We start from the raw sequence: 14635 nt of genomic DNA on the forward strand, positions 1-14635 counted from the left end.
TGGCGGTGCGCTTGGATGGACCAGATGCTTCAAAGTTCTTACCATCGACCTCTACGGCCATGGTGAAGACCGGAACATGAACCGGACCAGTCTGAGAGATCAGCTTATACTGGAGCCCTGGTTTCAGCTGGTTCAGCCTCATTAGGGCATTCATGGCCTGAGGAGGTTCAGCCTTCTCCTCCCCAGCTGCTGGAGGGAACAGGGTTAGGTTTTTAGAGCATCCCAGTGGAAAAGGCACGAATGAGCAGACCTGCCAGCCATGTCCATCATCGGCAGGCGCAAGCCTGAGCAGATCCGTGAACTACAACTGGCCTTGCACTCTCTTACTGAATTAGCTGAAGAACCATCAAAGTCTGCAGAGCCACGCCAACGGTGCATGATTCCTGCTCCACAGCTAACACTTACTGTTTAACTGGCGACAGTCAGGGAGATGTGGTGTAAAATACCCTGAAATGCACGAATGTACTGCCCCCTAGTGGCTGGAAACCACACACTGCAACTAAACGGTAAAACTCATAAGTTGCAGTTGCTTACCTTATATAATATGTGTGCTTATACCAGCTGCCACAAGTCACTTACATTGAATTATTTCAATACTTAAATAATCAAAACAAATAAAAATATAATATTTTATATCGCACAGGGCTGTACAGAGCGACACGCTGCACGTGCGATGACAAAACTCGATAACCTATTTTTAGACGTAGCACTGGTGCGACACCTTTCCCCCTTTATTGAACCAAGGTGAGTCGCTTGTTATCGTGTAAGGAGATGCTGTCACCGGCACACTGAGCTAAGCTAGGTACGTGGAGGAACCAGAGAAACCAGCAAAGACACAGAGGCAGAGACAGGCCAAAGTTTGGGCAGACAAGCTAATGCTAGCGGCTAGCAGGCTCACGACCAAGTGGGGTTCTGAAAAAAACACGATGGCTGTGAAAAAGTCTACATGCAGCAGAAAAGTTTCCATCATCATCCTGTTCATTAGCCTAACCCTAACCCTGTAATTCCCAAACGTGTCCATCTTCAAACATAACTCAAACTGATTACTGCCAACCAGAACTAAATAGACACGCCACCGTTACACTTTCAGCATGTTAGCATTTCCAGGGGCTTACAGGTTGATGAAGTACCTTAAATTCTACTGATCAGAGTCTGGAACGTGTCAGACGGAATATTTGATTAATCAGAAGATTTAATATTTAAATACTAAAATATCCAGTAGCTGCAGTCCTATCTGAACCCTTCAACAGAAGAACACAACCTGCACCTAACCAGGTATGTCTGAGCAGGGAAACGCTTGTAAACACGACCCGCGGCGTTGTACCTGAACAAGTTCCTTTAACCATCATTCGTGAACTTGTTGGTTGTTTTGTGAACGTAAACCCAACTCGCGTATTTAGCCTGATGAACATTAAAGTGGGCTCTCATTCTGGCGTGTGAACGGGTTTATGAACGGTGCTCGCTCCAGATCTCCACGCAGCTGACGCCTTAGCTAAAACATCCCGTTAACCATACAGTTGATAAAAGTGGAGCACGAAACCGCGACTATCGTACACAGCAGTGATCCGAGTGGCGTCTACTCTTCTATGTCTATGCTGTTGAGGACAGACCTCTGTAATGAACAGATCTACACTAATCTGAATAAAAGAAAGTGCTCTTTTCTAAATGACATGGACAAGAACGTCTGAAGACGTTTCAGAATCAGGTTTACTGTAAAGTACGTGACTCTGGGGTTTGTTAGTGCGTTAAGTCATTATAAGCACTACTTGTGCTTTTTAGAGGTCGTAACTAAAGTTTTATGCTGGTGCTACAAAACCTAGGCCCTTCGTAGCACCAGTGCTATAAGCTAATGCTAACTACAGCCCTGCTGCAACTAGTGGTTCTGTTTTCAACAACAATATAATATTAGACCGGCTTAGAGCACAGGTGCACACACCACCGGGGCCGACTTATGCACTACCTGCCTGGTGGCTTATGGCCACTCATTACTGCAGATTGTGCTACATGCATGGTGAGGTAGTGTAGAGCAGTGACTCCCAACCAGGGCTCCGCGTAGCCCTAATGGTCCATGAGAGCATTACAGGGGTACGCGGTAAAATGAATACTTCATTACCCAGGTGATGACAGCACTCACCTGGTAAAAAAACATTGCTGGGATGTGTAAAGCTCGACGAATATGCAAATAAAGTAGTGCATGGTTGACATCATATTAATTATCTATCAGGCCAACCGCCACTGTGCATGAACTTCTCAAGCTGCTGCAGCGTTGGACCGGAGGCTGCTGCAGCGCGTGGATTCAGACGCGCTGATCCGGTAATGTGGGTGATCTAGAGCTCATTTGTATTTATCTCTAACCCTAACCCTAACCCATTTCTCCCATTGCTTACCGTCATTCGCGGCATCAAGACTAACACTAAATGTTTGCTAATAATCCCACTACAGTTCTGGAATAGAGTAATATCACCCATTTAAAACAAACCGTGCTTAATGAGCGTGTTGCTATACTGTAAACGTGTCGCAACGCTGCGGCAGGAATATTCGACGAGGAAGCACGGATAGTTGGAACCGATGTACCTGAAGCTACCGCTACACTGGCATCGCTAACGACAGGAACGACCCAGCGGTTTGGATCAGCGAATCTCTCCATGCCTAGAGGGTGGGCGGAGCAGCGCTGATGCAAACGTGAAGCTGAGTATAAAGGTCTCGGTGGACTTGAACCAGATGTTTTCATGTAGAGAAGCAAAGCTTAAGGGTGACCTACACTTTTTCTGCAGCTTTTTCTTCTTCTTGTTTGGACTCTTATCATCAGTTCCTTCCTCATCTTCAATGGGTCTCTTCATGGGCGGGGCGTAGGTGGTGCTCGGAGGAATTTGCACTGAAATGCAGCACATACTGGGCTCATGAGAACATATGAAATGATTGCAACAATAGTTCATCCAGATGAAAGTTGAGGCTGTGCTCTACCCGTGTAATCAATAGGAGTGTCGGTACGAGTCTTTTTGGGCATTTTAGACGGGAGGGGATCCATCCCAAGCACTTTGTGGAGCTGTCCAAAGGCCGACAGCCTTAAAGCGTGCTGCAGAGAGGAGACGACGGCCAGAAATGACACCTTCATTAGGCTGTAAATATGCTCCGTTACATCTAGGAAACTCACTTGTGCACTGGCAGTAATGTCCTCCCTCTGCTGCTGGTCCAAGTGACCTATAGCATCTGTGGGCTCCTTCTCACAGGGGTCATAAATCCCGTCTACACAAACACACACACACACACACACTCATTGGCTATGGCAGCCATCTTGAATCCGGTGTGTAATGGTGTTTCTTCTGCCTGCATACCTGCCATGAGGATTCCAGAAGCAAGACACTCCAGAACCCTCCGTAGCGCCTCGCCTGCCCCCATGGGCCGGTTCCCTGTGCCGATTGCTTTCTCACAGATCAGCTCCATCGGCTGTAAAGCAGAAAGGAATCAGACTCGGTGGTCATGGAGACAGTCGGGATGATTTCACTTCCTAACCCACCCAGCCACGGAGCGGAGACCATGTGGGGACGCGGGTACACAGGTCCCTCAGGATCCGGATGACAATGACACAGGAGCGCAGCCCGTTGGCTCTGGCCTGGAAACAGAAGCAGCAGGGGTGGGCAGTTACGAGGCAAGCAGAACAGAACACGTAAAGAACAATCCCACTTCTAAATCCAAAAGGACATGAATGCAAATGAAGCAACACAGAAAACAACAGCTTAGCTCGGTCATGAAACCAGAGAACTCTGATCACTACTAAGATTAGGATCAACACTCGTGGCGGAGTCACGAGTCACGGTGACTGAAGGGGAAGTTATCAGGTCAATCAAGTCTGTATGTGGAACAACATGCGTGTAACAGGAGGGAGGAGCTTAAACGTGAGCTACTACAAAATAAAAGTGCTCTCACCGAACAGAGCCATGATTATGTTAGTGACAAAAGGAACTTAAATAGGACTCAAGGTGCAATATTCCCATTGGTTGTGTGGCAACAAAAGCAGCCAGAGAGCAGGAAAGGTCGTTGCCACGTGCTCTACACCGACAAGCTGCAGACATGGAGCACTGAGTGCTACGGCGTCAAAGCCGGAGGTGACACAACAGTTAAACCACGTTTGGTCTGAATCAACCAGACAGCAACTGGTGCTCTACTGGCAGCTCGCTTCCAGTGTGAAGAAACAAAAACACGTCATTCACAGCAAGTGAGACAGAAATATTGCACCTGGACACGTGTGTATTAGTCCCAGATCTGACTGGGGTGTGTTAGGCAGGAGTAGGGCTACACGAGCAAAGTAACGCAGGAGCTAAGCGCTAACAGAATCGCTTTAATAGAAGTTACTGCAACTGCGTGTCGACGCGTCTCTTACACCAACACCCAGGTCACGAGTAATAAACACTACAGGAAGTACGCCTCAAAGGAGGGAAAGAAAAAACACAAGGACCTTTCAAATAAAAACAAAGAACAAACAGCATGAAACCAAACTGAAAGCTACTTCTGCTTTAGAGACAAATAAAGACAAGATTCAAACCTGGAACCACTTAGCGTGGCGTAGAGATGCCAAGGCTGTCAGGCATTTGTGCCTGTCCAGAACATCCGGGGGATCGATGACTGAAAGCGTGTCTATTGGCAGGTGGAATAAGAAGACAAGGTACAGTTTGACCAAGGGGGGTTCTGTCAGCCGGCCAGGGGGAACACAGGCAGCCGCAGCAGGGGGAAGGGGAGGGGACCCCTCCACTGGAGAACCACAAAGTGCTCCCAACCTCCCAGCTAGTGTTTAGCATGACCACTGCACCTAAGAGCCTACGTGGGAAGTGTTGTGTGCTACAGCTGGCTACAAACACAACAATAAAGAGAAAACTTCAAAGAATAAAGTTAAAATGGGAGGTTGTCTCTCCATCCAGGTTTCATAGCCTTTTCTTTTCTGTTGTTAGCAAGAGGTAGAGCCCCTCCCCTGTGCCCCCTTAGTGGGTGTGCTGCACTTTGCCCCTTCCCGAGACAGAGAGCGGCCAGTTGGTCAAAGGTCCAGCGTCCCTAAAAATTGACAGACTAGAAGGCTTGACAGAGAGAATCAGAATTGGAACCACAGGTAGAAATGATCAGATGCACAAAAGGTGGGTATCAAAACAAGTCCACACTGCAGCAAAACTGATGGCTCGTGAAACCGGGCCTCGGTCAGCCCCAGGCTACAGATAAGGTCAAGCTTCAGCCCAGCACACATCACCAGCAGCGGCCGAGCGCTTCAGACTTCACGCTGAGGAAAAGCTCAGCCGTTACTCTTTACGTGGTTGAAAAGTCTCGGTGATGACACCAAACAGCAGAGGAAGCCCGTCCCGTGTGCTCTTGTCATTATCTGTAACCTGGAGCCTTTCCAGCTGAGGAACATCAGAGGCCGTCAACCGCCCACCGCTGGGTCAAAAACACCTTCTTCAGGAAGTCTGCTAGTCATTTTTGCTGCAATGCAAACCGTTCATCATCACTGATAAAACACATGCAAACACAGTGCTCTGGTTCTTGTATTTGGTTAAGTTCTCAGTAAGCCTTCGTTTCATGGACCCTGATCTTTTAAGGAGGAGTAGAAATCCATGTCTCTAGTCAGTAAGCTACCTGCCCTGTACTGTGTATTGGGCCATCAGAAACGTACAGATACATCACATGGACTACGAGACTGGAGCGCCATCAGCATGGTAGATTCTGGTCCCCAGCTGCACTGAAGGCCCAACAAACCAGATCTGTCTAACCTCCACGCCTGGCCTCCTCGATGAAGGAAGGACACCGCTAACAGACACTGCTGAGGTCTTCATGTGGGGGGGGCATACCTCCAGTAGAAGTCTTTTCTACCTCTTCACGGACCAGAGGAGATGTCAGGTGAATGGTGAGGGTGAGAGGAAGCTCCTTGGTGTTCTTGATGATGATGCTGGCTTCACGGATGTTCTGAGTCACCACATATTTGTCTTCAGTGAATGTCTGGAGGAGAAACCGCGTACTAGTTAATGTTGTCACCTGTCCAGGTACGCCTGGGTCTTGGTTCAAACACAGCACCACTTACGGTTAGGGGTTCACATGCACAAGTTTTTCTTACAGGTTTAGATGTGTTGAGCAGCTTCTGCACATGCTCATGTTGTACACACGCACGACGTCCTACACCTGTGTTTGCAGAAGCGCGTTGGACTTTACCCTCGTGTTTGTCCAACGAAAAACAAACTGTCTGATGTGCGTCTTCTCTTAACTCGCCAAAATAAAATGACCTGCCTGAAATCCACAAAGCGAGACTGACTATGTGCTCCGACTCCGTGACCATCAGAGGCCATCCCTGGTCTTGCAGCAGCCTGCAGGAGTGTACTCAGTTTCTGTATTCTCTTACGTTTGGCACCAAAGGCAGTGGCACTCCAATATTGCTGTAGCTTGTATGACAGAGCGGTTATTAATCTGATAACTAGTTAAAAACATCCAACAAACAGCCAGATGTATTTAATAAACCCAGACATCACACCTTCGAGTCACTTAGTGAAGCTCTTAGACACACCAGGTCGTTTCATCAGAGTTCATCCACCGTCTCGTTTAACATCACCGTGTCACCGGTTACAATCATTTGCCTTTCATCATCATTAATACAGTAATAGATTTTTATTAACCGTTTTTGTCTCCGTGTCAAATTCAAACAATTACCTGTTGTGGACCACGCCCACTAAAGCCGCTGCATTCTTACAGAGAGCTTCAACGAGGTCCAACAAACACTTCTGCAGTTAAAACTGGTCCTCAGCGCTGACGAGACTAAGCTCGTAACGGTTTTCAGGCTTTGCTTTATTGACTAGATGAACGTGGACGTTGGGCGCCAGTCAGGTCTCCCTCCTGACACGTGGGATAAAATAACAAAAAGCAGGCGTACAAGTTGCACTGGTGGAAAATAAAAACTCCCGTTACACAAGGAAATACATTACCAGACATATACCCGTATGTTAAGCTGTCTGACCAAGAGATGGATGGAGGTAATAATCCAGGTTTGGGCAATTTCACAGATTCAGTGTATTTAGCTGACTTTGTCCATAAAGGAGACGCGGTGCTTTCAGGTGAGTGCAGAATTTTACTCTCGCATAAGAAAAGCTACAAACAAATAGCATTTATAATATTGTTTTTCTAATATATGCACATATACACAAAATACTCAAATAAACTTACTTGACAGGGGTCGTTTAACAAATCAGTGATGAGCTGTTTGAAAAACACGTTCTCACTATAAAGGAAATAATTTTATTTTAATAATCGATTCCCTATTCATCCTGTCGTTGAGCAAACCCAAATTCTGAGTTTAGTTTTCTTTTTAACTCATGTTTTAGTCGATCGTTTGCTTGAAGTAAGAATCTCTTCAGGTGGCAATCCGGTGACGTTAAGCAGTCCCTTTTAAAAGAATCTTCTGATGAGTTTTGGTTTCATTTTTCTTTTTACTTTCACTTCGGTCAGTAGGAACTTACATCAGTTGTCAAGTTGCAGTGAATATGGTGCGTCCAGATGATGACATCACTGTTGACAATAGCAAACTTAGAAACTTGTTTGTTGAGCGTTTCTTCCGTCTTCCAGATCGGTCTGTCTCAATCCTTGAGGGATTAACGGCCTCTTTATTAGAAAAACAGCCCGTTTACTCGGGAGAAATCACTGTGCGCCTGTGTTCATGTCACTCTGTTCACAGGTGAAGAGAGAAAGTCCGTGGAGCTTGAAGGCACTTGCTATTTTTTGTTCTGTTAGGGTGCGGCAGCCGAGTGCGCACAGGTGCAGGAGATTTATAAGGTGAGGAGCGGTGGAGTGCTTAGCTCTATGTTGTCATGACAATTTCAGATTTGTTACAAGCTAATGTTGGCTTCTAACTCTAAAGACCTCTAAGGATGCCCTCAGTGACCACTCTTGAGGGAACCATCATAGAGGTGGTCCACACATACAAATACACACACATCCAGTGGGATGGCCTTGGTCCACCAGGTGGTTGGGACATTGGTACACCTTCATTTGTGAAGCCATGCTTGGATTACTACCACCTACATCTGTAACTTAATCTCACGGAGAAATGTAACTTCTCACAGTCTGCGTACAACGATCAGCTGTTACTCTGTGTTCTGTTTGCTCGCACTGAACCGGGCTGAAGGGCTTTGGTTCCCTCTGCTCCTTCTGCATGGACCAGGCCGCAGAACACTGGAAATTAACCCAGTTTATCTCCTTGAGTACATTTAAAACCAGACTGAGAACCTCGAGACGGATTCCCTGTGTTGTAACGGTCTTCTGTAATCTAGTACACAACATGTCTGTGTAACTGTAACTTTTGCTGCCTCTTCGCCAGGACTCCCTAGGAAATGAGGTTTTTATGTCAACGGGACCTTCCTGGTTAAATAAAGAATAAATAATCTATTATAGAGTGTTGTTTCCCTTCCAGACCCAAAGTACCATTAAACATGATAGCCTCAATGTAGCCTTTAGTAATATCTTAGACTCAATTGGTTTTACTCAAAGAACACATAGCTCCACCCACTCCTGCCATCATACACTGTGCTGACTTATGGCATAGAGTGTGAGGAAATAACAATCTTTCCACATAATCCAGTCCTCTCGGACCACTTTCTGATAACCTTTGAGTTTTTTATAACTGAGTTCTCGAGACATGAAAGTAAATTTCACTATAGTCGGTCTCTATCTGACAACGCAGTTGCATCTTTTAAATCAACTGTTCCATCTTTACTGTCCTCAGCATCTCAGAGGAACGTAGCCAGGGTCCAAAATAACATTTTTTACTCACCGGCCAAGTTGGCCGGTAGATGATGAAAATCTACCGGCCAAGCATATTTTTTACCGGCCAAAATTCTAAATTAGATCTACCTAAAGCATGTTATTCTGTATTATGTTGATTCCAAACAGAGTGACAAAATAATTAAAACATCAGTTAATAAGGAAAACAACTCTTTTATCATTTTTACTATTTATTTATTTATTTTTAGAGATGTTTTTATGAACTCTTTCATTGAAATCTAGTCAGACTCCTTGTTTTCTCTGTCCATGAAGTCTGGCCTCCTGCTTCTGACACCGTCTGTGGGCCAAAGCATTACAGCCTCATTTGGGTCCTAGTCCTTGATCTCTGGAGAACACAGCTGCACCATGAGAAGATCTGAAAGTGTGTCAGGGCTAGGGTTGTCACGGTAACCGGTGTAGCGGTAAACCCCGGTAAAAAAGTGGACAATAATAATAACCGTCCTATTTTAAAAAAATATATATAATCTCGGTGGGTTACCGTGGCTGCGGTGTAGGCGCGGTGACCCTTACCAGCCACCGTATCATCTGCTGAAGTTGCCGGCGGCACATGCGCACTTTGTTGTTTACAACCAAAACTTTCTTGAAGCTAAAGCTGAAATAATGGCCGGAGGAGACGGCAGCACTCGGGACATTTATTATCCCTCAAAGAAGACAAAGAAGGAAGAATGGGCATCTTTTGGATATTTGAAGAATGCCGACGGACAGTTGTCTGTGAAAGGCAGCAACGCTACGTGGCCATCATAATGTAGCCATTGTCTCACGACTCCGCCACCTCCAGTTCGCCACTTTTCACAAAATCTTCTGGTTGCCACTGGTCCTGGTGGTTTTTCTTCCAGTTCGACGAGTTTTCTTTTGGAAGGCTGGCTGACTCCAGTTAAAAACCGCCACATTTCACCGCTAGTTTTAACACGAAGCTAACTGCTAACTTGATAAACTGATTGAATGGGATAGGTGGAAATGACGTTTCGCGTGCGTTTGTGTACGTTGCATGCAGGCGGGAGAAGTATCAGAAATCCATGTAAGATGACTGATAAACATAACTAATTTGGTGCAAACATTTACTCGCCAGGTGGCAGCTAGAGCTAAAAAATTTACTCGCCAAATGGAGCAATTTGCTCGCATTTGGCGAGTGGCGAGTGTTAATTTCGGACCCTGCATGTAGCAGAGGGCAATATTTTCAGTTCTAGCCCCTCACAAATTGATGCATTAGTTCATCATGTTACTTCTTCTTTACGTGTGGCATTAGATGATGTTGCCCCTTTAAAAAAAAAGGTAATTAGGGAAAGGAAGTTGGCTCCCTGGTTTAAGAATCATAGCTCTGAGCCATCTATTCCCTTAGCCCTCAGCCGCAACGACTTTATGGGATTTTTTACAAGAAAAATTAATTCTATTAGAAACAAAATCTTTAGCATCCTCCCTAATGCAATTTCTTCTTCCTCAGTAAGTGAGGCAGCTTTAGAGGTGACTCTAGAACCTCATCTGTGCTTGAACCGTTTTGAGCCAGTTGAGCTTTCAGAGTTATCAAAAATATTAGCTTCATCTAAACTTTCAACTTGCAAGGAGATTGCATTGGCTTCGATTGTCAAATATTTGACGTGGAATGTGTTTCAAATATTGCACATAAAGAGCAATTGTTATCTAAATGGTACTAGAATACCTGTGGTGTGAATGTTTTGTGCAAAAATAAACGTTTCCTGCATTTACTTAAAAATTAGAGACCATTTCTAGATGATTGTATCTTAATATTTACACTTGACCTTAAAAGTCAACATCAGCAAGGCTCTGAAAGATAAAAGTAAACCTAAACAAAACCTATTTGGGTACAGGACAAAGACGTTCTCACCTTGAGCTGTGTGACCAGGTTTTCAGACACTTTTTTCAGCAGAGTGACAGTAGGCTTGTCTCTACAGAGTAGCACCAGCTCCAGGTCCAGGTCCCCTTTCAGTAGCAGACCCTTAGCAACCAGACCCACCCTCATGACACCACGCAGAGTGCGAGTGGCCGGATCTTTCTGCTCACTTTTGAAAGACAAAACCAACATTATTATCCAATAACCCACCAAGAAGGCTGACCTGCTTATGCCTCCTCACCTGTCCTTGTCGGCTTCTGTGCATTCAGACTCAGACTTACAGGTTCCCCTTTCCTGCTTATCCAGCCAGTCGGATACTGCCTTCAGAGCACGCTCTGTGTGAGACACCATGTTCTGAACACTTTCCAGCTCCTCCTGGGTTGGATAGACCGCAGAGTGTTTGGCCATGACATGGCGGTCTCCATTCATAAAGATACGCATTGATCGGTGGCGCATTGGAGGAGGCTAGTGGTTGGGTAAAAAAAAATAATAATAATAAAAACATTTTTAAATTGTTGTGTGACATGTTTCCGGCCAACTACACTTGACAAGCTGACATATTTCACGATAAGTACTTGGAATGACCTTATTGACCATTTCAGTAAAACTCAAAGCTAATTAACAGCTGAATGTGGCGTGATGTGAATACGTAACACGTTTTACTGATGCAGGTCGGAAAAGGTTCCAGGCTATTCAGAACAGCACATAAAACCCCATCATGCATCTGGCAACCTGAATAACGAGTTAAAAGGTTCTGTTAAAACGAATCACATACCACTGCCTTCCCTTCTGTTGATTAAAAACTATCATTCAGGCTGGTTTGGTCTAACTCAACATACGAGCCTATAGATTGCTAACAAACCCAGGTAGACTGGAATAAAAACATGCTGGTACCAGTTCTCTGATAATACATAAAAAATAAAAGCCACAATGCTCTTCGCTGTTATATGGTAAATGGTCTGTATTTGTATAGCGCCTCTTTAGGGTTCCATAACCCCCCAAGGCACTTCACAATACAATCAGCCATTCACACACTGGTGGGGATGAGCTGCAATGTAGCCACAGCTGCCCTGGGGCGCACTGACAGAGGCGATGGCTGCTGAACACACGCACCATCACTCCCTCCGACCACCCCCAGCAGGCAAGATGGGTTAAGTGTCTTGCCCAAGGACACAACAGCAGCCTTCTCTGGTTGGAGCCGGGATCAAACTTGCAACCATCTAAATGCTGGGCAACCTGCTCTACTCTCTGAGCTACTGCCGTCCCTTTTATACCCATGATCTAACATTTACAAGTTACCATTTTTGCTCTAGAAAAGTTGGCGACTGCTTCGTCCAGTGGGTCCTTTATGGAAGAGCGTTGGTGCCCGTCTCTGTGAGAGGAAGACAAGAATTGTACATCAATCTGAGCTACACCAACAACAGATTCACAGAACATATAGATTTGGCTGCACATTGTTGTTAATGACTTTCTAAATGCTATTGTTCTTCCCGGATTTCCACTCGCCGTGAATGCGGTCACGTATCCGACCTCAAACCTTTTCTTGCTTTACACAATCTTAACCTCTCACTAAACAAAACTCACAGCATGGATTCAACATACGCTATGACTACCTCAACATGTCAAGTGAAACGCAGATTGATGATTGTTTTACTTTTACCATTATCTGGAAAAGTGCAACCAAACCCTGGACCTGAGCTGCAACGTACACAGACTCCTGCTGATTTCCAACAACTGTCTGGTCTCCAAATTATTCATCTGAACTTGCGCAGCTTGTTGCCAAAGACAGATGTGGTCAGAATCTGGATTAAATCAACAGCTGCAGACATTGTAATCATTTCTGAAACTTGGCTGACTAAACCCATAATGAATGAGGACATCAACACAGCTGGATACAATGGTTATCAGACCGACCGGCTGAACAAAGGTGGGGGTGTAGCTATTTACATCAAGCATCAGTAGTCTTGTCTGAGTCGGTCTGTAAACAAATGGAGTCTTTGGCTTTAAATGTGGAAATTGCCAAACTGTTGCTGGGTGCTGCAGACCTCCATCTGCTTCCAAGGACGTATTATCATCCTTAAAACATCTCTTATCCAAATTCAGTTATAATGAACTCCTATTGGCTGGTGATTACAACTGGGACTGGCTAAATGCAGGTTCAGATGAATTCAAAAGCTTCTGTGACTCCATAAATCTTAGCCAGTTGGTCAACCAACCCACAAGGCCCAATCTTAAGAATCCTGATAAGTCCGTCTTGATTGACTTAATTTTAATAAATGTTCCTCGTAAATTCTCATCTTTGGGCATTTTCTGCAACAATTTAAGCGAACATTGTGTTGTTGCCACTTGTAGGAGCACGAAAACGCCTAAATCTAAAACATACATAACTTACAAGAGAAATCTGAAACAATTCAGTGAACAAGCTTTTCATAAGGATTTGTCTTTGGTTAACTGGACGCTAATAGACCCTTTTACTGTTTGTAAACAATATGACGTCAGCGAGAATGCGCGCGCAGCTTGGCAACAGAGAATGGCGTTGTGTCAGGCTTTATAAAGCTACGCTGCAGGGTTATCACCGGCAAATCTTGAATGTTATATTATTAAAGTCACTTTAACGAATGCCAACAGACTCCCGGATCCCTGTGGCATTACGGAATGGGTGGAAGATGTAGGTGCGTGGCCAGTTATCCAGTGGCCTGATATACAGGTGCTGGCCAGTAAATTAGAATATCATCAAAAGGTTGAAAATATTTCAGTAATTCCATTCAAAACGTGAAACTTGTACATTATATTCATGCAATGCACACAGACCAATGTATTTCCGATGTTTATTACATTTAAATAGGGCTGCAACTAACGATTATTTTCATAATCGATTAATCTGTCGATTATTTTTTCGATTAATCGATTAATCGGTTTGTTATTGTTTAGCTATTTAACCTATACAAGTGATGGATGCATTTCAGTTAAGAAAAAAAAACATAAGAGAATTGTGCAGTTGACTGCAATCTATTTTATTGCACATGAACACAGTCAGCAGTATAAAATGAGCTAAACAGTGCAAAATATCAGTCCAGAATAATTTTTTAGCATTAGCTGGAAGCCTGCTCCTTCCACCATGGATAGTGGCCTCATGTCTTTTACCAGCATGTTTAGAATAGAGTTTGTAAGTGGTATGAATTGCTGGGGGGTGAGTGTCTCTTTCCCCATGTAGTTGTCCATCGTTGCTTGTTTTTTTTCTGCATAAGAAACACAAATAGACTGAAATAAGTACACATATAAAATAAAGCAGCACACACACTACAACACTAAATCAATATTATATTATTTGAATTAATTAACAATATACAGTGATCATTTATTTTGAGGGTTACGTTCTACAAAATAGCCCGCAACAGGAGATATTCAGAAAAAAAGTCTAATTTTTTTACTATTAAAAAGCTCTAAGTAAGAAGCTCATGAGGTTTTTACTTTGAGTCGGGAGTGTTTAAATTAGCTAGAAAAATGTGAAAAATGATTATTTTGTGTAATACTGTTTAAGAAACATGATAAAAATGTGTTGTGAGGCGTTTTACAGCGTTAGATAGTAAAACAGCCTTTTAATAGTAAAAAAATGACTTTTTCTGAATTTCTCCTGTATTTAAAAATTGAAAGCGTACAACTATGCCGCGTTATATTCACCTGGACACAGCTCGTCTGTATATTTTTCACCGCGGAGTTGTCCTTTTTTGAATGAGGAACACAGTTATGGGTTTGTGCCGTTTTTCTCTTAACGAGAACATTCTTATAAACAGACGTGCTAAATTTGGCAAGCGCATGATTCACAACACGGAGGAGATTCACGATTGCATCTAGTCAATCAGAAGTAGAACACCGCAGACTGACGCGGCAAAAAAACATGTTTAACATCCACTATAACGAACTCAGCTAAAACACTAAGTCCAGCTTGTTTATTTTCTGTTACTTACCGGGCTGGTTCTT

General features: G+C 44.2%; 1 protein-coding gene across 4 annotated transcripts in view; it reads right to left on the reverse strand.

Annotated features, from left to right (window-relative positions):
* The window catches only part of ilf3b (interleukin enhancer binding factor 3b), a 33284-nt gene that overhangs the window by 7747 nt on the left and 10902 nt on the right, over positions 1-14635 (reverse strand). For 2 of the 4 annotated variants that reach the window (XM_015945124.3, XM_015945127.3), the window contains exons 2-12: positions 11954-12026; positions 10896-11119; positions 10649-10823; positions 5832-5979; positions 4544-4635; positions 3518-3613; positions 3336-3447; positions 3155-3246; positions 2965-3076; positions 2762-2875; positions 1-186 (exon numbers count right to left, since the gene is read on the reverse strand). The exon at positions 1-186 is cut by the window's left edge and continues 20 nt beyond it. In XM_015945124.3, coding sequence (XP_015800610.3) covers positions 1-186; positions 2762-2875; positions 2965-3076; positions 3155-3246; positions 3336-3447; positions 3518-3613; positions 4544-4635; positions 5832-5979; positions 10649-10823; positions 10896-11119; positions 11954-11956 — 1354 coding nt within the window. In that variant the 5' untranslated portion in view covers positions 11957-12026. Of the gene's footprint in view, positions 190-2761; positions 2876-2964; positions 3077-3154; positions 3247-3335; positions 3448-3517; positions 3614-4543; positions 4636-5831; positions 5980-10648; positions 10824-10895; positions 11120-11953; positions 12027-14635 lie in introns of all 4 variants that reach the window. The other 2 variants (XM_015945125.3, XM_015945126.3) reach the window with 1 other exon arrangement.

Source organism: Nothobranchius furzeri, chromosome 12, assembly GCF_043380555.1.
Source record: "Nothobranchius furzeri strain GRZ-AD chromosome 12, NfurGRZ-RIMD1, whole genome shotgun sequence".
Taxonomy (NCBI): Eukaryota; Metazoa; Chordata; class Actinopteri; order Cyprinodontiformes; family Nothobranchiidae; genus Nothobranchius; species Nothobranchius furzeri.